Raw genomic sequence first — 23,174 nt, 5'->3', positions numbered from 1 at the left:
CTTTTCTGTAAAGTATGTGCGTGCTAGATAAAAGGCTCTTGAATAGAGGGCCTAGCATATTGGGTATTGGCTGCTGAAAATAGGCTAATTGGAGGCAGAAGCAAGTTGTCACAAAGGTGCCTGTGATGGGGGGTGGGAAGAGGGATGATCCCCGGTAAATGCCAGGTTGAGTTTTTCCACCTCTTCCTTCCTCCTGCTTTTCTTATTCGCTGTTTGCCGAAATGCATCCGGAGTCTTTGTGGAGCCCTGCAACAGCCTTAACCAAGTTGTGCCCTGCATTTTAAACACCTGGTTAAGGCCTCATTCAGTGTCTGGAGTTGTTCCATGCTGAGCCCCCAGAGTGTGCATAAATAAGTCCTTAACCCACAGTGGGTGGCCTGGGAGGGACCAGGGAGCTGGCCTGCTGAACTTGAACAGAGCATGCTCCCCTCGGTTTGCAAGAGGCCGCTTCTGAGGCAGAGCCATCCAGACCTTGATTCGGGTTAAGAGTGGGGTTTGCCAGCACCAGCAGAGCAGGAACTTGGAAGACCCACATCTTTCTCGCTTTGTAACAGTGATCGTGAAGTAGGAGCAAGCCGAGGTGCATAAAAACGCCCACCAGGCTGACTGACCACAGGATCTAGTCAACTGTAGGTTCTCAGACTTTAGTGGGTGAAACATGGGGGCCTAAGAGGTCAGTCTGTGAGCCCCGCACCCACAAACCCTGAGCAAATACGGTTTTGCCTCTAGTTGCCTACAAGCCAAGGGGGAATTCTGCTGCTGTGAGCACCCTGGATCCTTTGAATTTGAGCACTCTATCTCCTCCAAGGGTGATTGGTTGCCTAGCCACATATCTGCTACTGCCACATGTCTATCCCCTTGTTTCTGTTTCTGCTGCCGTCATCCATCAAGCCTGTCATCTAGTTTCACTGTGGCTTTCTCTTTGGTGGCCTGTCTCTGATTCCAGGCCCCCCACCACTCCAGGCTCACATGTACCCTCTCCTGACTCCTCACAGGGTCTAGACCTGTCCTCTGCCTGGAATGCCAGCCTCCCCCAAGCCTTTCCGGCCTCATGTCACGTAGGTCCCAATGCAGCTCCACTGTAGGGAGTGTGCCCCTGAGCCCCTGTGCGTGGGGGTCTTCCCTCTCTAGGCTTCTGGATGCAGAAAAAAAACCACCCATTTTTAGAGGGTTGTCTCAGATCTCCATCCGTCTTGAAGCCTCTCCTGCTGCTTTCCCCAGGCAGCGACACCTCTCTCCTTCCAGCCTCGTGGCCCTCTGCTGGTTCCTTTATGACTGCTTAGCATAGCAGTTCTCCTGGTCCTCCTCCTCCCTGTCTCATGTCCCACCAAGGGTTAGGCAAGGTCACTGCTATCCAGTACGACTTTCTGTGATGAAGGAAATAAACATTCGGTGCTGTCCAGCAAATGTGGCTCCTGAGCACTTGAAATGGGGCTGGTGCAACTGAGGACTGGAATTGTTAATGTCAGTTAATTTTAATTAAATTTAAATCACCATATATAGCTAGTGGACTTCACACACGTGTGTCTTGCTTATCTGGGTATTTTCAGCGGCCCTCTCACTGTGCTGTGCACACAAGACAAGTCTCATAAGTACTGCTGAGGGAGACAGAGATCACTTAGGTGCCTAGTTGTATTAGCTGTGTGTTCTTTGCCTGTTTTTCCATGCAATTTGATTTTTAAGTTAGGTTCAGTAGACTATATACTTAAGCATCACCAATGCTTTGGGGGATACAAAGATGAATAAACATGGTCTTTTCCTGTAAGGGACTTGAACCCAATGGGTAAATACCTAGTGATAATGGGAAGCAGAATGAAATAAAGTGCCGCTATTCAGGAACAGTTCCCATCCCATGTGGGCGTGGAGAAAAGAGACCGAAGGGAGAAGGGTATGCCTTAGAATGTTCATTCATTCTTTCAACAAGTCTTTACTGAGTGTCATTTCTGACTCCAATACTGGGAATACATCTGTGAACATCAGACAGAATTCCTGACCTCACAAAGCTTACTTTCTCATGGGTGGGAAACAGACAGTAAATAAAATCAATAAGTCATAGATTGTATTAGGAGATAAGGCTGAGGGAAGGTCTAAGGAGTGCTGGGGTGAGGTTGCAGTTTTAAATCATTTGGTCAAGGAAGGCCTAGTGGAGAAGGTGACATTTGAGCGAAGACATCTGGACTGAGGTGTGAGGGGTTTGCAGATCATGATAAGCAAAAAAGGGCAGAAGGATATGCTGGGTGAGGGGGCAGCTTGACTGAAGGTCAGGGATACGGAAGTGCACGCAATGGTCAGGGCAGTGTGGCTGGAGCACAGATCGTAGAGAGAATGGGAAGTAGGATTGCAAAGGTTCTTGGGAACCTAGCTAACAAAAGTTGAAACCTTGAAAACTATGCTGGCGATTCCCATTGTTTCTGCAGCTCTCCTGTCTCCCTGATTAAATATCAGTGCCCCAAGGACAGTGGTCCCAGCAATTCCTTCTCCTTGCTCTTCCTTCAAGTTTTCTTCCAAGTAGCTGCTTCAAAATTGTATTGACCAAAGGACGGTTACAAGTAAGCCCACTCCTCTATGATGAGATTCTGCAAAAGAAAAGATCTGATAAGATCAGGTCTCTCTCCTCTGGGTTAATCATACTCCTGGCCCTTATTTTGTTTCTAGGTCTGTCTTTGTGAGACGGAGTGTCCTGCAGGGTCCCAGGGGGCTCAGCCCCTGTGTTTTAACACATTCCTTTGACCTGGATCATCTTTGGGACACACAGAAGGCTTGGGGACCCAGGGCCTGTGAGCAGTGGGTGCAGAGTGGAAGACTGAGCAGGCCTTCAGGGCAACAGGATTTGTGGCCAGGGAGAGAATGAACTGCAGAGCAGAGCTGCTTGGACAACTGTGCAAGATGATCATAGTTTCAGATGTATGCTGAGTATTAAGAATCCAGATTTTAAACAGGAAGAGAGGAGGACTTTTGGCCAAGGGCAAGAAAGGGCTTTTAAAACAGATTTTGCTTATCAGCCTATTTTAAGATACTTGCTTGGAACTACTGATATCTACAATGATCACATACAAAAACCATTTCTTTCCAGAAGAAACTGACTTTTTAGGTTTTGCTTTTCTAAAGGCAGCATTGACTACAGCAAGCATATGGTGGTGTATCTTGGGGCAATTATGTTCATGGACAAACCTTGAGTGCCAGATGCCATCAGCAGTAAGGTTTCCCCCAAATGAGTGCTCAGTACTGACCACAGACTGCCAAGTCACTCCAGGGCTTGGCACACCCTTGGGCCTGTCTAGAAGAGCTGCTCACGTGGCAGCTTGGAGTTTGCAGATGAATTGCTGGCCCTGCAGTATGGAGATCGGTCATGGAAAGTTTGTGGCTGAGGTCTAGACCCAGTGAAACTGAGAACTGCTTCCTCCTTACCCTGCAAAACATCTTGATGTTGTTGGACACCATGGCCATTGCCTTCTATTTGAAATGCCCTAACTTTAGCATTACAGTTCTCATTGCTCTGTAATTAATCTTAGCAGCTAAGATGAAGAAAATAAACATTCTGTGCTGCCCAATGAATGTGGCCCCTGAGCATTTGAAATGGGGCTGGTGGAACTGAGGAATGGAATTGTTAATGGCACTAAATTTTAATTAACTTAAATTTAAGTCACCACGGGTGGCAAGTAACTACCATATTGAACTTTGTACATGTGTATCTTGCTTATCTGGGTATTTTCAGAGGCCTTGGCACTTGGCTCTGCACACAAGACAAGCCTCACAAACCACAGCAAACTTAGCAAACACGCAAACTTAGCAGCTTAACGCAACCATTTTATTCTGCTCAGGGAATTACTGGGTCAGGAATTCGGACAGGGCACAGCAGGGATAGGTGGTTCCTGCTTCACCATGATTAGGACCTCTGTGGGGAAGACTTGAAATCTTATGGCAACTTAATGGCAAAGGGATGGAATCATCTGAAGGCTTATTCACTCATATGTCCAGTGCCTAGGAAGGGATGGCTTGAAGAATGGAGTTCCAACATGTGGTCTGTGCATGTGGCTGGGCTTCCTTACAGCATGGCGGCTCTGGGATAATTGGATTTCTTACTCAGTGGCTTGGGGCTTCAGGTTTGTGTGTTGCAGAGAACAAGCTGGAAGCTGTAGTGCCTTTTATGACCCAGGTTTGGAAGTCACATGTCATCCTTCCTGCTGTGCACTCTTGGTTGAAGCAGTCACAGGTTTCCTCGTGTTCACAGAAAGGGGCAGAGACCAAAGGGCCGTGTGCCGCTGTAGTTGGTGGAACGGTTCTCTCTTGCTTCTCTCCTGGTTCTTTGGCTGTTGCTTTGGGTGGCCAGAAGATGTTGGGTTTTCTCCTGAAACTGTCCTTGACCCTGCTTGTACTCCAGCCTCTCTCCTCATCCACTTCCATGATGTTAGTAGCCACCTAGACATTGGTGAATTCAGTCTGGGTCATTTGTCCTGTGCTTTCTCCAGAACAGATACACAAATCCTTTGGGCACTGCAAATTTAATGTAACCAAACTGAACATATTTATCGTTCCTCTGCAAACCTGCTTCTTCTGCATTTCTTATCTTAGTTGGTGTCACCACCATTGACTTAGCCACCCAGTAAATTCAAAACTCCTTCTTCTCCTTCTCTGCATCTGGCCATTTACCCAGTACTGATAATTTTGTTTCCTACCCGTCTTAAATCTCTTCCTGCTTTGTTATGCAAAAGGTCATTGCTTTAGTTCAGGGCTCCTTCATCTTGGACTATCTCTGTAGACTTCTAACTGTTCTTGTAGTCTCTATTTTCAGGTTTTCCAATCTATCCTCTACAGATTGACTTATCTAAAACACAAAGCTTGTCATGTTATTCCTCTGTTTAAATTCGTTGACCCCTCGTCTGAAGGATGAAGCCCGGTCTCCTTGGTTTTGGTCTACAAGACTCTTGTCATCTGACCTTGCCTCTATCCTTTTCTCCCATCTAACCCTCCTTTCCACGTGACTTCTAGCAGGGCCAAATGTTTCGTGCCCAAACCAAGCAATGCTCTTCCATGCTGCTATGACTCTGCCTGTCATCCTCTCTTGTCTTTCTGGAAAACTCCTGCTTATCCTTTAAAACCCTAGTCAGGCATCTCCTCTTTGAAGCCTTCTCTGACTCTCCTGACAGAGTTCATCATATTTCCCTCCATTTTGTATTCTCCTGCCTCTGGGTATTTTCTTTAGGCCCCGGTGAGATCTTTAAGGGCAGAAAACTAAATCTTTTACTTGGTGCTCTTACACCTGGTGGGGACTATGTAGTTATTAATGTTTGGTATTGAATGGGATTAATTGGGGACAGGTGATATAGACCCTGGAAATAGTCACTGAATCTGCAGTTGCCAGGGTTTTCAGACCCCTCTCTATGTTCATTTGACTTTTTAAGTGGTTTCTTACCAAGAGCCACCAGTTGTCCTTTTCATATGTAAAGATGCCCCTACCAAATCAGCAGCTGTGTGTGTCTGAGTAGAGAAGGTTTGTCTGACTCTCTGAAGGCTGTACTGCCTCAGTGGAGCACTCTGGCTGTGTTCTCTGTGGCTCTCCCCCAGAACTCTTGCCAGCTGTTCTCCTTAGGAACCAGGCCTTTTATCTCCCTAGTGCTTCCAAGGAGTGCTTGGAATTACCTGGGGGAAAGGTAGGAGGTAAGGAGAGTGCCCAGGGGACCTTGGATCATCCACAAATGGAGGAATTCAGAGCAAGAAGCATTCATGCACTCATTTGTTCACCCCGCACTTATTGAGTGCCCACTGTGTGCTAGGTGTTCTTCTAGGCTGGGAATACAGTGGTGAGCCAAAAGACAAAGTCCTTAACTTTATGAATCTTCCATTCTGGGAGTAAACTGACCATGGCCCTCCCTTCTGAGCCTTCCATTCTGCGGGGCCTCCTGAGGGGCTGATTTGCCTGGGAGTCCCTAGCGCAGGCCCTTGGCATAGCAGGCAAGAACAAATGTTTGTGGAGGGAATGAATGAGTATTGTTGGACAAATGAGGTTAACTGGGCAGATTTTTCTTCCCTGAGGGAAGGAAACCGGATTTCATTAAATGCTTGCCAGGTGCAGGACAATTTCCCTGCAGAAGACCCGGGTATTGCAGGCAGAAGTGCCCTTCAGAGAGACCGTGCGCTGTGTGCTGGGCCGTGTGGCTGATTTGACAGCCCTCCAGGGTGAACTACACAATGAACCCTCCACATTTCGGCCCACGGCTACGGGTCCCTAGTTGCCGCTTTGCCTCAATAAACAGCCAGCCCAGACCAGTTAGCTGGGTTGGGCACACTTGGGAACATATCTTTTCTTTCTCTCTTTTTCGTTGTTTGGCTGGCTTCATGCAAGTGTTTTAAATAGAACAGACATCATGGCTATAAAACATCTGTAACACTGCACATTCAGTCAAGTTGCTGGCAGACTGAGTTGTGTTTGATTGGTGGTGGTTCTGCTGCGACCGTTGTTTCGTTTTGTGCCGTTTGTCCCTCTGGAAAATAAAGTTTTCTTTTATGTAAGGATTTATAGAAATATGTTCCTGGCATGAGGACAGCATGGACATACTAGGATATTGGTGTAGCAGAGAAATATTACCTCCGAGGCATGGACAGCTTTATCTCTTGCAGAGAATGACCTTCCTCATGTGCAACAATCTGTTACTCTTTGTAGGGTAAGGGGCTGCCTAGGTTAAGGCAGATAAAGATGCTGCTTTGCGCTGAGATGAGATAGCGTCCTTTTTGCTGGAGCATCTTCAGCCTTTGGAATACCATGGTTGCCCAGTACCACGGTTGGGGGTGGGCCGATTCAGGGTGGTGTCCGAGAAATCTGCAGGAGACAGAATTGATTATAATTTGTTGTTAGGTTTATGGAGTGTGCTTCATGCCTTTTCCAAGTGCTTTTCCTTCTGTTGTTTAGAGGGCAGGGAAAGTTCAATCCCCATTCACAGCTGAACAGATCGAGGTGCAGTCACTTGTGGAGCAGGGAAGGTGTGGGGAGGGAAAGTGGGACTTCTGTGTGGCTGTCACTCCAGCCCCATGCTAAACATGTTTCATGGGTCAGCCCATTTAATCCCATTTTGCAGAGGGAGAAACCCAAGCTCAGAGAAGCTCAGTCACTCGGCAGGGCCACCTAGTACGCATGTGACAGAATTGCAATTCCTAGGTCCCTTCTCTTTCTGCTCTATCACTCGCCTTTGGGGTGCTAGGATGGGAACCTGGCCCTCCCATCTCCAGAATCTCCAAGTTTGGTGCACTTGTTGGCCTCTAAGGCCCTCTTGGATTTAGAGAGATCACCTTTCACCTCTTGAAGGATGAAATACCTAATAAATGGTGGAGAGACTGGCTCATGATTACCTTGGCTCCTCTGTTTCACTGCAGACACTTCTTTGAGTCCTCCCTTTGCCCTCAAAGGAAGTTACTTGTGGGTGGCAGGAGCCAGACTGGCACATCCTGCTGGCTGTGGGGTTGGGCAGTGGCGGGGGTGGGGGGGCGGAGGGGTTTGACTTTTTTTTTCTTGACAGGTAAAATTTATGAATGAACAGATGGCTGAGTGTGTTTCTAAAGACAACCACACCAAGGGTGCAATGTGCTTATCTCTCCTTATGCCTCCCGCACCCCCCCGCCAGGACATTTTCTGGAACAGCAGAATGGCAGAGCAGAGAGGGACCTCTAATGGGGGAGCTGACTCCAGGCCCCACGGTGGTCACTGATTGGCATTTAGGTGCCTTCCGCCTGGTTCATGCTTTTCTCTTTTCTCTCTTACGAACATCTAAGCATTAAGATCACCCAGCCCCCAACTGTGGCCCTGATTTTCTTTTTAACAGCCTGTGTGAAGAGTTCTCCCCTATTTAAATCCTGGGGAGGTTTCTCTTGCCTCCCTGGCATGGCTGCAGGGCCTTCCCCTCCTGGCCTGGCCCCTGTCCTCTTTGCGTTCCATGAGACCTTGAGCTGCAGCCTTTCAGGTCCACTTGTAGCCTTTCAGCCAACACTGAAGGTGCTGCAGCCTTTCTGGGGAGGCCCTTCTCCCCTTCCTCTCCTGACCACCCGTGGCTGGCCTTCAAACCTTAGGTCATGCCCAGCCCACCCTGTGCTCCCAAAGCCCCACCTTGCTACAGTAACACAGCCTCTTTCTTAACTGTAAGAACCTTAGGAGCAGACATAGATCTCGTTCCACTTAACATCCATGGAGCCCAGCAGGGTGTGGCACATGGTAGGTAGGTTACCATCAGAGGCAGTTCTCTGCGATTTATCCTCTCTCTTACCCTCTTGGTTTTCATTCTCACTCTCTTGGGACTCAGCAAACATGTTTCTTGAGCAACTACTATATGCCAGGTACTTTCATATACTTCCCTCTTATGGTGCTTGTAGCAGCTCCATGTCAGAAGTATTGCCCTCACCTTTCACATGGCCTGCCTCGAATTTCACAGCTGAGGGAGGTGCTGAGATGGGATTGAAGCCTAGGGAATCTGGTTCAAGTCCCAGGACCCTTCTACTCGTGTGTGGCTTTTTCCCCTCTTGTGCACAGTATGGTAATAGTGAAAAAGGGTCTTTGCTTTGGCTTAGGTCTCCACTCCTCACCTTTTCTCCCTTAAGATGACAGAAGCAGCTCCTTGTAGAGCCCTGACTGCACATTAGAATCTGGAGGTTTAAAAAATACTGGTGCCAGGGCCTCACCATTCCCAGTGAAGACAGCATCCCTGAGGGTGGGGCCTGGTATCAGTAGGCTCTAAGGACTCCCCTGGAGATGGTGAGACGGTAAGGTGCAGCCAGGGCAGAGCCCCGCCACACTGCGGGAGAGGCAGCGGATCTGCAGCCTGGCTGGGCTCTGTGGGTTACGTAAAACTTGCTCATCAAGAACTGATTGCCATGTGCATCTAAAATATGTTAATGAAGGTAATCAAGGCTAAGGGTTAAGGCTGCCATTTGTTCTTTTCATGAAATCAACTGGAGGGTTTGGGGGATGGGACGCCTTGGCTTCAGAGCCTGCCTCCCAGCAAAGTTTTTATCCTTTCTCTCCTGAGAAGGGCCGTTTGGTTGTTGCTGATGAGACCAGGCCTCGTTCTCTTGGGGTGGGTGGGTGGGGGTTCTGGAAGTCCTCTCTCAGGCAGTCTTCCCCAGAAAATAATGGCACCCTCCTAAGCTTGGTTTTCCTTCACTGAGGGTCAGAACTCCTGACCGTCCTTCCTGACGTGCCTTCTCAGCCCATCCCTGAGGTGTCCTAAGCAGCATGTGGGGGACGCAAAGGACCTCCAAGATGGTAGGTAAAGGTATTTACTTCTGGTTCCAAGAAATTTTGAAACGCTTACCTTCTGTGGTAAGTTGCTGCATGGGTGACCCATAATGTTTTAGGAAAAGAGGAGGAGTGCTGTGAGCCTCTCACCGTAGTGGTGTGTGCGTAACCCCAGGGCCTCTGCGCACGGCTGCCTTCAGTTACCCCGTGAGAAGGGCCGCAGGCACTGTCAGCTGCACATGCGTGTTGGGAGGCTGGAGCCAGGGGAGAAGCTCTGCGCAGGGTTTGTGCTAGAGGCATGGGCCTGCACAGGCCACAGGTCTCCTGCGGCTGGTGCTCCTGGAGTCATGATTTCACTTTGCTGCCTCCATGTGTGTGATTCAGGCCAGGGCCAGTGCCCATTTCTCCAAGGGGGAAGTGAGGCCCAGAGCTGTGAGAATTGACCTGACCTCATCTGACCAACCAAGTCGGTTAGTCAGTAAGTCTCAGGATACACAGATGTGCTTGAAAATGCAGAAACTGGTGGGCCAAGAGAGGTATTTTAAACTTGCTGGACCCTGGGCCTACGCTTTAGCCCTGGAGCCCCCCAGACCATCGCTGTCAGCATGTCTAGGACCCCGCCCCTCGCCGTGTGTCATCCTCCGTGTCTGCAGAGGAGTCCCACCCTGGTGGGCGAGTCGGGCTCCCGCGGCTGCAGTGACAGGCGCAGATGGGAAGACCAGAGTTCGCACCATCCCTCTATCTGGTCTGGCCCTCCTTGCCCACCTCTTTCTGACATTTATTAGGAAACGGCTTTGACTGTCTTGCTGGGGCTTGGAGGCACCTCTTCTGTGTGTGGAAGTGCATGGCTTTCTGGCAAACTCAGCAACAGTAAAGGATACTTAGTTAATTTCGTTTAATGCCACTGCTGTAAAAGTTGATGGGTTTTAATTGCATCTACGTAGTGGTAATCATTTGAACACTGGAGGGGGAACGGTTCAGGCCTTCTGCACCTCACTCTGTGGGAAGTATGGGGGTGGGGGCTCCCAGAAGGCTGGAATGATGGGGGCAGTACTTGTGAATGCAGAATAGCTTGGGTGCCTGCGATTGGGATGATGGCCAGCCAGCCGCCTCGCTCAGCATCCGTTGACGTGGGGCCACGATCCTTAATTTCCTGTGCTTTCCAAGGCAACACTCCATCACCGCACCTTTTTCTGTTACCTCCCTGAGCCCCCAGCCTGAGTGCCACTGTCTCGGATATTATTCTCTGATACCAATCTGTGGATGGGTCACCCTTGCTGGCTGCGGCTTTTCCCTCAAGGGTAAGAGGAGGTACTGTTTTAAAAATTAGCCTGGGAGGGAGCCAGGCAGAGGGCTCAAAGATGAGGCGGGGAGCCTGCTGAAGCAGTCTGATCGTTTCATTACGAGATCACATTCTCCTTTAGGTGAGTTACTGTTGTTTTAATCAGAGGTAATGTTGTAACCTGACTGTCGGATAATTGTGTGTAAATTATATTCTAGCCCCATATAGATGAAGGCTATTTTTTTTCCTTCCAATTTTAAAGCTATTTAGAGGAATGCCAAATTGTTGCCTGAACCCCAGCGCTCTCCGGCTAATAGCTGTAGATGGTGGGGGAGCTCTGAGAAACGTTTGGGGTTCTGTTTCTAATTAGTTCTCTCTGAAGTTAAATTAATTTCTGCAGTCGGCAACATCAAATATTGTTACACCTTTGTCCATTGGTCAGCGTGGGTGCATCAAGGCATGTGGAATCAGCTGGCAGATCAGGCGGTAGGGAGCATCCTTTCTTGGGCACCTGGGTTTGTTGTCAGCCCTTTTGGCATTCAGACTCTTGACTTCGGGATCATTTTGGCCTATCGTTCAAAAACCAACAGCAGCTTTGCTGAGGTATAATTCACATACCATACAGTGTACCCATTTAAAGCGTATAGTTCAGTGGTTTTTCAAATATTCATAGAGTTGTGTACCCATCGCCACAATTTTAGGGCATTTTCATCACCTCAAAAGGATACCCCATTCTGCTTAGCCAGCACCCCCTACCGCCTCCCCACCTCCATCCCTGCCCTAATCTACTTTCTGTCTCTCTGGAGTTCCCTGTTTTGAACTTCGTATGAATGGAATCCTGCAACATGTGGTCTTCTATGACTGTCTTTCGTGTGAACTATGTCAGGACTTTCCTTTTTATGGCCAAATATTCCATTATGTGGATGTATCCTACATGGTTTATCTACTCACCCAATGACGGGCGTTTGGGTCTCTCCACTTTTTGACTCTTAGGACCAGTGCTGCCATGCACGTTCTGTGTAAAGGCTTCGGCAGACCTGTGTTCTCGTTTCCCATGGGTATAAGCCAGGAGTGGTGTTGTCAGGTCCCGTGGTAACTCCATGTTTAATCGTCTGAGGAGCTGCCAGCCTGGTTTCCAAGCAGCGGTGCCACTGCGTTCCCGCCAGCAGAGTCTGGCCTGTCATTTTCGCATCTTTGCTTCAGAATCTAAAAGGCCAGAGTCAGCGGGCAGCCTGTGGTGCCACCTCTTCCCCAGCTGTGCCTCCCTGCCAGGAGGAAGGCCAGTGACCCAGCCTCAGGGAGGTGTGAGGGGCTTCGGTGAATAGAAAGCGAGATTCTCACCCCCTCTGGTCACTCCCTCTTGCTGTGTGACTTCCGACACCATCTCTAAGCCTCAGTTCCTTGACTGTGGGAGAGAAGCTGAGACACATCCTAGGACTTGAGTGAGGCCTCAGCTGGCGGGTCTGCGGCCAGGATAGAGCCTTCTAGCATGGGTGGGGGTAGGGGCCTTTGATAGGGGAGGAGGACCTATCTCCATCTCTTGGAGTGTAGTAGGTAGGACCCTGCTTACATGTGAATGCCGGCCCCACTTTTACGATGTGTCTTACTGAGGAGTGTGAACGCACAGGCAGCTCTGGGGTTGCCTGTTCTTCAGTTGGCTTAGCTTTTTCCTGCCTTACCTTTTGAGGCAGAGACTTGTCCCGTGGCCCCTGCCATAGTGAGTGTGCCAGTGAGGAGTGTGACCTGCCTTCCTTGGGAGGTAGACTGAGATCGTCACATAGGTGGGGGTGTGGTGCTGTCCACACCCTGGATGGTGGAGGTCTTCCGTGTGGACCCTTGTTCCACTGTCACCAAGAAAAAGTGAGGCCGAGGCCCTGGTCTCCTAGGACCTCTCCCAAGTGGGTCTCTGTGTTGGTTTCCTAGTAACAAATTACTGCACACTGGGTGGTTTAAAGCAACAGAAATGTGTTCTCTCCAGCTTCAGAGGCCAGAAGTCTCTAATCTCTCTCACACTCGTTTAAGACCCTCCAGAGCTATTTCCCGCCTTCCGTGCATCTGTCCGGATAAGAAATGTGTGTTGTTGTTTTCTTATGTGGCAACTAATGTCTTTGGGCCAAAGCTGATAGAGCTGAATTTTCCCCTTCAATTGCGTTATTAAAAGTAATTTCTCATTTCTAACACCCCCACCTTCAACACACACACACTGTCACTCACTCACTCACTCACTCATCTGTTCTGTCATATCTTATGAAAATATAATAGGATGACCCCATTCTGAGGGAGCATTGCAGATGGAAACACATTTTTTTAAAAGGGAACTTTTGAAACAAAAGCCAGCTCCCTGGTTAGAGGCAAGAAGTGGAGTGTTGTTTGTAGCCCTAGTAGGCAGCTGGCTTTGGCCAGTTCTTAATGTGTAAACAGCAATTTTCCAAACTAGAGTGGGTGCTGGGTTTATTTTGCGGAGCCAAGAGGTATGTGGAGAGCATGGTGTTTAATTAATTATGGGTCTAGATGCAAAATTTTGCAACAGTGATTTGTGAGAGCCTGAACACTCTCCATCCCCTTATGGTGCCACACAGACACACACACACCCCACTTCCCAGAGGGCTGCTCCAAACCATCAAACAAAGGGCACCTGTTGGGGTGGCAGCTGACGCCATGTGGTGCAGGGCTCTCGATGGGTCTTAGTGTGTCATGAGAGTGGAAAACATACACATACTGGAGTGTTTTGTGCAACTCCTCCACCAAAAACTCCAGGGAAAGGACATTTAAGATCAATTTCCTAACGGATTTTTGGATTGCGCTCACTTGGGAACAGATGGATGGCTCTTTCCACCTAGATGCACGGTGGGGGCGTCCTAGGGCTTTCTGAGCATGTTAATGTGCAGTGGCCAGCTTCCTTTACCTTGTGTGGCTAAATACTGTATCGGAGCAAAGGCCATGGGTTAGCAAAAGTTCCCTGAAGGGCCTAGCCCAGGAAGAAAACGCAGGTGGCTCACTCCACTGTGGGTTGGGGGGTACTTTTTATAACGCAATATAGAGTCAGGAGGCCAGTGGGTAACTTGTCCTGCTTGCTATTTTCAAGGTCAGAAGAGTCTTAAGTTCTGGGGGTGCTGGGTGGTTCCTGGGGCAAACAGAAGCCCAGACTCAAGGATTGGGAATAGAGAATTACCCAAACACAGACATGCACCTGTGTATAAGCATACACATGCATGCATGTGCACACATACATGGAAACCTTGATAGAATTGATGGGAATTTGAGGACCTCCATTAAGTCCTACTGAGAGTGTGGGCACAACACCCCAGCTCTGCCCCCTTCCTGCCCTCCTCAGGAGTAGGTGGAAGGAAATGGAGGAAAGTGATTCTAGAAGTGATTCTAGAGTCCTTTGTGTGTCTGTCTCCCGTGTCCTTCGGATTGCAAATCGTCGAGCAGGCACAGTCCGATTGGCAGTGACGCCATCAGGATTCCCCAAGTAAATCACTCCCGTTTCTCCCAGCGCGCCCCTGGCAGAGCCCAGTCACCCACCCCGGCCATGCTCCCGTCTCCGGAAGCTGAGTTACTGGGGAGCAGCTAACCGAGTGTCGCACATCTTTCCCACTGGCCTTTCCACGTGTGGGAGGTTTTAATTAAATCATTTCCTTTTAGTGTTTGCTGAGCAGTGAGATCCATCGCTGTATCTGAGCTGGTTCCTGCAGAGGAGGTTTTAGTAACTTGGATACTTCAGTGCATCATCTGAGTCCTGGGATTTCTCATCCTTCTTAAGAAAAAAATGTTTTGAAGCCTTTTTTTTGGGCTGTGAAGATTTATAGCTGGGTGTCTACCTCAGTGTTTAGGGCTCTGTCTTGGCAGGTTTATGGTTACAGAGTGTAAGTGGGGACCTTTTCATTTAACCACTTACCGGGGAATGAACAGTCTCTTGACTTCGACTATTTGGAATGAAGACAGCGCTGGTCGTGTCATTCTTTGGGTCCATGTGAGCATTTGGAATATAAACAGTGCCTGCTCTACACCCACCTGGCTCTAAACAATGTATGAATGAGGCCGTGGGGCTCATTTTACAGAATGCCTCTCCAGCGTTTCCTTAAGTTGAGAACTACACTTGTGAGTGTTTGTAGATCACATTAGTGATCTTTTTTAAATAGATATTTAATTGCTTGGTCGGGGTGAAAAAAAAGGGAATGAAGAATCCAAAATGAAACTGTTGGTAGTCTTTGCCCATTTGAAATCATATAGAGATGCAGGACTGTTTTTGAAGTTACAGTGGAAGAGAAAGGGGCAATAAGAGTTGATTTATCAAAACTTTCTGCAGAACGTATTTTTTTCTGTTACACATTTATTCTGAGCTGGAAGGATGAATTTAGTAGCTGACTTTGGATTCAGTTACAGTGACCACTTATTTAGCACCTGTGTGGTATCCTGCTAGACACTTCAGCATGTATTATTTAATTTAGTCCTAATTGGAATCTTGTGTAGTAGGCTAATTATTCTATCTCCATTTTATAGCGGATTACATTCCACATTGTTTTAGAATGTAAGCTCCAGTATCTAGCATTCAATGTATCTGTTGAACATGAATACATGAGAAAAGTTAGGTTAGTAAAATTTGGTGATTAGTGAGTAGAGGGAGAGATTTAAGTCTGGATAGGTCCTAATGGAATTTCACTAAAAAGGTGACCTTGATCCATCAGGAAGACTTATGGAATGGACAAGAAGGGAGATGGGCAATAAGGATAAAATGCCCACCAGCTAACGAGAGGTTCTTGGAGCTTGGTGGAGTGGACGCTGGTGGGATCTGCATAGAACGTCCTCACGTACATGATCTCATCTCCCATTCATCTGAAAAGAGATGAAAAAGAGTAAATCATAAATCACAGCTTTAAACACGAGTGTAAACCACTGCATGGCTCTCACAGCCAACAGGAAGTGTGCAGAGTCACTAAGGCAATGTCCTCTTAAAACAGTGCATGAGGTCCACTACAAGGATGTTCCATTTTGGGCTCAGTCAGTGGGCTGCGGTGACGCATGTCCCGTACTGGGAGCCGATACACTAAAGCATAAGCTCCATGAAGTCTGGGAGCCTCCCTGGGTCATGGCCATCATGCTTGCAGATTCTTGAGAGTTCAAGGTTAGGTGGGACCAGGAGCTCCTTCCCAGGACTTCACAGTGGAGGGGGCAGAACCCAGACCTCAGGGTGAGTCCCACCCACGATCACACCCAGACACAGGAGCCAGGTTTCTGTGCCCTTACACTCCTCAGCAGAGCCCGCCGGTAACCAGTGTGCCCCAAGGCATCCCTCAGCTGCAGCTCTCTTATTGGAAGCAGGTCGGTTCATTCTCTCTCAGCCAGCACGTGAGGAACCTTGGTGAGAACAGTGATCCAGGCAGCCATGGCCCCTCTACTTAGGCATCCTCCATTGAATTGAAAAAGACATAAGAGACATTGCGGGGTTTTTTAATGTCCCAATATTCATCTCAGTCACTTATTTTGGGGTTTCACTCATGATTTTCTTGGTATCTTCTTATCAAACATCTGCCCCCCAACTTTTTTGAGGTACAGTTGACACATAAAATTGTTGAGATATTTAAAGTATACATAATGATTTGATATACCTACACATTTGTGACAGTATTCCTCTCATCAAGTTAAGACATTGTGTATTTACTATGTGCAGCCAAACTGGTAGGATCCTATACCCCCCGAGCTTTTAAATTTTTTATCTGACAGGAATAAAAAAGTACGCATACTAAACTCAGCGTTCAGAATACAATGTGTTTTCTTGTTTCTCTTTTGGCTCCTTCCTATGTGTAAGATTTTTGGTTCCATCTCTGAAACAGGTTATGTCATCGAGCTTCCTTCTCCCTTTGCTTTGGAACTGGTGGAATTCTGAAATGTGGCCATACTCATTCATTTTTGCATGCACCAACCAATTGGGGTGGGCTTCTATGTGCTGACCCTGTACTTGACATTGTGGAGGGTACTGAGAATGGAATCAGGTTTTCGGAGAAAGGGTTTCGGAGGAGGGTAGGACAGCTTCTGGATGAGGTGGCTGGATGGATAGATTGAATATTGGAAAAGGTCACTGGATCTTGCAGGAGGACTGCAACTTGCCTTGGGAGATTTAGATGTGGAGAGGCTTTCTGAGGAGAAGGACCTGTGCGGACAAAGGTGTGCAGACCTGGGGAGTAACTGGGGCATGACTGAGTATAGGATGAATCAGGGTGAATCATGAGAAATCAAGAGGGGAAGAGACTGGGCAGCAAGCTTGGAGGGTGGTCCTTGTGTGTGAGGTCAGTGTCGTAAGAGTCTGTCCTGTTGCCACCCAGAACAGCTCAGTGTAGACAGTCCACACGTATTTGAATTACGTCTGAGGTTCTTATTGGCAATTTTTATGGTACTGCCTGGGCAGCAGATTTTTATGCATGTAATTCTGTTTCGTTCACGTCTCTTATGTTTAAAATAGCTTTGATACGTGACTTTTCTTTGTGCTGGAATATCAGAATGAAGCTGTGTGTTATATATAGCCAAAGAAGTTCTGAAGTCCAGTCTGTGTAGGTATGGAACTTGGGCTTTTAGGTTGTGGCCTGAAGGCTTGAGATATCCAGAGTGACTGCTTCCAGCGTCCTGAGACGTCTAGATGGCCTGCCCTGTGCAGATTGAATGTATCTGAATTTGCCTTCCCAGAGAAATGTGGGCAGTGGCTTGTTTCAGCATTTTAGTGAGCATTGCTCAGATAGCCTGGTTAACCCCTGTCATCCTCTTGTCATTTCTTACAGATGGTCACAAGAACAAAGAAAATATTTGTAGGCGGATTATCTGCGAACACGGTGGTAGAAGATGTAAAGCAATACTTTGAGCAGTTTGGCAAGGTAAGTGGTGCCTAAGAGAGCATGTGCAGGGCAGCCAGACCAGTCCATAGAACTGGCTGCTGTGGTCCCTGCCATTGCCACAGCTGTGTGCTCAAAACCTCGTCCTTGAACTTGACTGTCAAGATTTAAGTGGAATTTGTCAGGAGCCAGGATGGAAGAGTCCGGCTTGTGGTCAGCACAGTGCCCCATGTGCCTGCCGGAATAGACAGAGTCGCCTTTGAGGGCAGTTTTGCTGGCATTTGGTGGCCACATGGGGCCTGGGCTGGGAGCTGGAGGTGGCAGTGTCTGGGGAGGGATGCGGGACTATGACTCACGGAGCAAGTGCCCCCAGAGAAGCTGGGCTTCATTTTGTGCCTTTCTGGAAGGTGTGCTGGAGAGGAGGCTCCCTGGGGCCCTTGGCTGCTGAACCCTCCCCTGTCAAATGCCCAAGGAAACTCAGGAAAGATGCTGGGCCTGTACCTGTCAGAATGTATGTGAGACAGCAGTAAAATTATCCTATGGGCTCTGCTGCCGCAACAGGCTGTGAGTGGCACAGAACGTCCTAAATCAGTCAGGAAATGGAGTGTGAGAGTGTGTGGGTGACAGAGTCTGACAGACAGACAGGATATGTGACCATGGGTAATGTGCTTAATACAGCCTCTTCCTAGTTTGTCGAGGGACCTGGTGCCTTCAAAAGTGGCCTCTTCCTCAGGGTGACACATTTCTCAGGTGGCTCTGTTGCCCCAGGGCTTCAGCAGGGCAGCTTGTGGGGGAGCTGATGCTTGTTGGCTTTTGTGTGGCATGCCTCCTCCAGCTCCCGTGTCCAGGCAGGCTGGAAGGCAAGTGGCCGCACTGGCCTCAGCTTCCCATATCTCTGAGTAGTGGCAGACATTGTCCTGGGAGCCCAGGTGTTGGACAGCTTCCGTCTGTACAGGTCTGCGTCCCCCCGCTGAAGGGCTGATGTGGCCCAGGGCTGCCTCCTGAGAAGACACCATGCCTATTCTAAGCTCTGTCACTCATTTCCCCACATTAATGACTATCGTGCTTGCCCTGGGTGGTACAAAGGCACTGCTGCCCACTGGCCAGACAGAAGGTTCTGTGCTCTTTTTATGTGCTCAAGGTGATAGGCAGCTATGACCTCGCCCCCAGGTGTGTCCACTTGTGAGCTACTGTCTGGGATGAATGCTGTGACCTCTGTTTAGCCTCAAAATGGAGATTTTTCCTGTTTCTGGTATTAATCAATTTCTGCATGGATGGGAGCCCATGCAACAAAGAGAAACCAGCCTCTCCAGCCCCAGCCTCGCATTCAGAACAGCACTTCCCTGCCTTTCCAGGTCAGTTATGAAAGACGCCTTTCCTGCGGCCCTGTGTTGCACTGCGCATTGGGGGCTGATTCATTCTAGCCAGTTCTAAAGAATAGCTGAGTGTGTTGGCGATCATATATGCAATAGTCCTTCTCTTCAAGACTGATTTAAAGTACTAAGGGGGATTTGTCCATGCCCTGCCCCACCCTGTCCATGACTCTGCTGCTGGGCCTTAGGGGTAATGGGCAAATCTGGAGAGGGATTGGAAATAATTAAATGAGACAAGGCCAGCTTGTGTAATGGAAGGCTCGGGAGAGGGAGCTCTCTTTGCTACTGTTCAGCCTTTAAAACCAGGCTGGGGTGGTGTTTGCAAACATGAGGTGGGATTTCTTTTTCCAGCCGTAACCTGCCCTGGAATCTCATGGGCCTATCTGTGGGTGTCGGGGAAGCTGATGCTCTCCAGATGGGCTGTGAGAGTTCCAAACAGGCTTATACTTGCCACATCTCTGCACATTTCCAACTCTTGGTTTCGTTCTCTCTCTCTTTCTTCCTTTCTGTCTTTCATTTTTCATTAGCACTTAGTCGTGACCCAGTACGCCAGCCGTGGGAGGCTCTGCACGCTTTGGCTGGGCCCACAGTGGCGACCGTCACTGCCCTGTGAACAGTTGTCCTCTTGTCTGGGAGGCAGTCACAGACGTCTTCCCTGGCATGGCTCTTGCTGGGTCTGAAGCTGCTCAGTTGATTTTGTAGCAACATTTTTGGATTCCAGCAGGATTTGTAAACTTATCAAGTGTGTTTTAAAGGACTAAGGAGGCTTTTGAATGTACCAAACCATAACACTCTCTATGCTCACATTTTAGTAGCTCGCTTCGTACATATGCTCTGTGTATAATCTGCGTCTGTCTTCAGAACAGCTTATTTCTTCTTTGGCTGGTGGCTAGTGTTATGTTTATGTCCCCTTGGGCAGGGCCCACTGCCTCTCAGGATTCTGGTATAATTCACTCGAATCCAGAATGATCAGCAGTGGGGAGACTCTGCTGCTGGGCCTTAGGGGTAATGGGTAAATCTGGTGGCCGTGAAAGGAGGTAATAGATAATTGACAGACTGGCTCTGCCCTTCAGTAGTTTATATTCTGGCTGAAGGAAAGGCGGTGTATGCATGTGCGTACTTGTGCACACACACACACACACACACACACATATCACACTCTTATGATGCATACTTGGTACATGTTCCAGCTTCTGTAAAGTTGTTCAGGGCTCTTGTGAGTTGGTTAACTGCAAATCAATGAGGTGTAATTTTATTAGTTAATGAGTGTGTACTACATGTTGGATACTGGGCCAGGCCATTGACTTATATTATCTCATTTAATTCTTCTTTGTGGGATTCTGTGGCCAGAATCCAAACTCAGGGCCCTGTTCCAGCTTCTGATCATTCCACAGGGTGGACTTAGGTCTGGGAGCATGCAAAAGAAAGGAAAGGATCGTGCCCTTTCTGTGTGCCCAGGGACAGTGCTGGGAGCCAGGACACACATTGCCTCATTTCATCTGCACATGAAGGTTTGGGTACCATCCAGCCCATTTGATGAAAGTGGATAATAAGGGTCAGGGGGTTAAGTCTCACCAAAGGTCACCTGGGTAAGGCAGGACAACAGCCAGAATTAACACCGTATTGCCTTTTCCTCTGAGTCTAGAACTTTCCATCCTTCCACAGTCTCCATTCAGGGTTTGCCACCTTCTTTTTAGGTTTCCCTTGCTGTCATTCCTCTTTTCTTCCCCTCCCCATCTTGCCTGAGGTGGCAGCTGCTTCAACTGTTTATTTCAGGTGGCAATCAAGATGGCGAAGACTGCTATCATGGGGCTGAGATAAAGGAGCTTAAATATGTCATTACTGCAAGTGGAGTGGGTGCAGAATGGCACACTGGGAGCTTTACATAATTCAGATTGGAGCCTAGTAAACTCTTTTGTGCTTTTCTCCCACCTTCCTGCCATAAGATTTATGCCCTCTCTCCCACCCCAGGTTAGGGATGTTATGACTTGTTAATATTTAATATGAGATCATGAAGTGTGGCGGCCACGTTGGCATAAGGACTCTGCTAAGTTGGTGGCCATCCTCACCCCCTAGGTAGCTGTTCCGGTGCTATTGCCGCAGAAAGGTAAGGCAGAAGGCATTCCAAACCCTCATGCTGGGCCTGACTGTTCAGTGACCCACTGTGACACCTTAACAGGCCACTTCCTTCCCGACCTCAGTTTCTCATCTGAAAAAAGGGGTTGGAAACATTGCAAAAGGGCCAGATAATAAACCTTTTTGGTTTTGTAGAGCATCGCTTCTGTCACAACAGCTCACTCCTGTTGTATGGAGAAAGCAGCCACAATCAATACATAAACAACTGGGTATGGCTGTGTTCCAGCAAAACCTTATTTACAAATACAGGTGATGGACCACATTTGGCCTGTGGGCCATAGTTTGCCAACCCCTGGACTAGATTATTCCTAAACTTGAAAATTCAATGACTTTGAGTTTAAATAAACATACAGAGGTGGATGGATAGATAGATAGCTAAAGTATCTATAGACTGTAATCAAAACAAGATATTCTTAATAGTAATGAGCATAATAAGCAAAAGACTCATAACTGTGGTAAAGTTCATTTCTGGACTTAAAGATACAGGGACTTTGAAGAGATTCTCTATTTGGAAAAAGGTACTATTTATAAACTAGAATATTCATCCTATGAGTAAGATCCAGAAAACTTGTTGAGTATTTCCAGTTCCCTGTTTCATGTGCTAGATTTAGATTAATGAAGATTCAGAATTTGTGGAGTTCAGATTTTACTATGTGGAATTTTACTCTTTGAGTTGATGTTTCTGAATTAGAGGGATGTATTCTTGGTACTGAGCATTTTAAAAGTTGATTTGCAAAGCTGTCAAGCAAGATAGGTGGAATATCTATTATCGAGATGACAAAGGTGATGCTGAGAAAGGTCACTAAGTTGTCCAAGCTCACACAGCCCAGCCTGGGAGAGCCTGGACAGTCACTCATTTTTGTGCCAGTTAACCCTCAACATCTTTTCACTGTGTATAAAACCTCATCTCCACTTTATCACCAAGCAACCCAGTACTCAGAGGAAGCAGGTCTTGTTCATTTGTCAAGAATGTTGATACACAGTAATTTATTTTACTGCTTCAGATTTCCTAGTGGAAGTTATCTATGCTCACAATTTCATACATACAGAAATGATACATATAGACCATTCCAGAAAATGGCACTTAAATGGTGCTCTAGATATGTTCGTACAGACCCAGACAATCAATCTGCCTGTTCTCCACTGTTCTCCCCACACAGCCATCCGGAATAGCCCAGCTTGGTAATTAAAAAGCACTGAGATCAAAGAAACTCCATGTGCCTGGAATTTCCTCCTTCTGCCCGTTAGGCCCCTCCCTCAAGCACCAGTTTCTTAAATTCTCACTGATAGGATTTTGGAGATCAAAAAGAAGCCTTTAAACTTAATGAATTCTCGGCTTCGTCTCGGATGGAGCAGTTCTGCACCTTTCAGCTGTTCACCTCGATGACAGGCCTGCTCAGTGCCGAGCTCACTAGGTGATTCTCACTTTATGTAACTCCTGTGAAAGCCAAGCAGCCCGCATCTGGAGGCTTCCAATTATACTTCACATGGTGAACTGTGTAATTAGTTTGGAAGACTTACGCTTAGTCATTGGTTTATCCTAATCGGCTTTGGCTTTCCCCACCAACAAAGTGAGCTTATTTTGCTAAGCTGAAACGACTCTGCACCCTTTGTTCCAGCCTTTTATTGTCTCATTCCTTTCATTCTGTTTTACTGCCAAAGTTCTGTTTCATTAGGCCTACAAGTCATTTCCAATTCAGTGGGCTGCTACAATCCGGCCTTTATCACTCGGCTGCCCTGGTTCCCATGTCCCTTCTGGGCCAGTGCCCGAGTTTGTGGTTTGACATGAGGGCCTTAACCCCTTCCTGGGCCAGACCCTCATTGTGGTGGATGGGAAGCAAAGGCCTTAAAGGAAACGGTTTGGAAAGTTACAGGTCTTTAGTCCCCATCAAAGGGGGAGCCCCATGGAAATGAAGCAGAAAGGGTCAGTCCTTCAAGTCCTTTTATTGGCTTGGGTTGAGTGTTGGCCAGTAAGTTAACTTGAGCTACAGAGAATGGTGCTTGAAAGCTGTTTGAAAAAACATTGAAAGCAAGAATGAATTGGTTTTTTTAAATATAATGAGATCTTCTCATTTATTCTGCTTGTGTGGGGGATTGTCGAAGTACGTGCTCTGAGGAAGGGTCTGACACTTATTATTTTCTAGCTCCAGGTTTTCTGTGCAGGTACGATAGTGACATCCACAGCCGCTCGCTGCTTAGATACTTGTTTTGAATACTATATGTGTGAGGAGAGTACTATCTAGAATAAAAATACCATACAAAGCTTTTGAAATTTGAAAGGCAAGAGATTTGTGAGAAAATAAACAGGCAGGTTACCCTTTTCCTGAGAGTGGACT

General features: G+C 47.8%; 1 protein-coding gene across 12 annotated transcripts in view; it reads left to right on the top strand.

Moving 5' to 3' along the window:
- The window catches only part of MSI2 (musashi RNA binding protein 2), a 376,280-nt gene that overhangs the window by 108,458 nt on the left and 244,648 nt on the right, over positions 1–23,174 (top strand). For 11 of the 12 annotated variants that reach the window (XR_005023616.2, XM_036879852.2, XM_036879855.2 and 8 more), the window contains exon 6: positions 17,279–17,371. The exons of the other annotated variant lie outside the window; for it this stretch is intronic. Coding sequence is in view for 10 of the 11 variants with exons in the window: in XM_036879852.2 (XP_036735747.1) it covers positions 17,279–17,371 (93 nt within the window). In the remaining variant the exon portion in view is untranslated. The remainder of the gene's footprint in view (positions 1–17,278; positions 17,372–23,174) is intronic. 12 annotated transcript variants of the gene reach the window in all.

The sequence above is a fragment of the Manis pentadactyla genome, chromosome 4 (assembly GCF_030020395.1).
Source record: "Manis pentadactyla isolate mManPen7 chromosome 4, mManPen7.hap1, whole genome shotgun sequence".
NCBI classification, from domain to species: domain Eukaryota; kingdom Metazoa; phylum Chordata; class Mammalia; order Pholidota; family Manidae; genus Manis; species Manis pentadactyla.
This window is presented reverse-complemented; position numbering and strand designations above follow the sequence as displayed.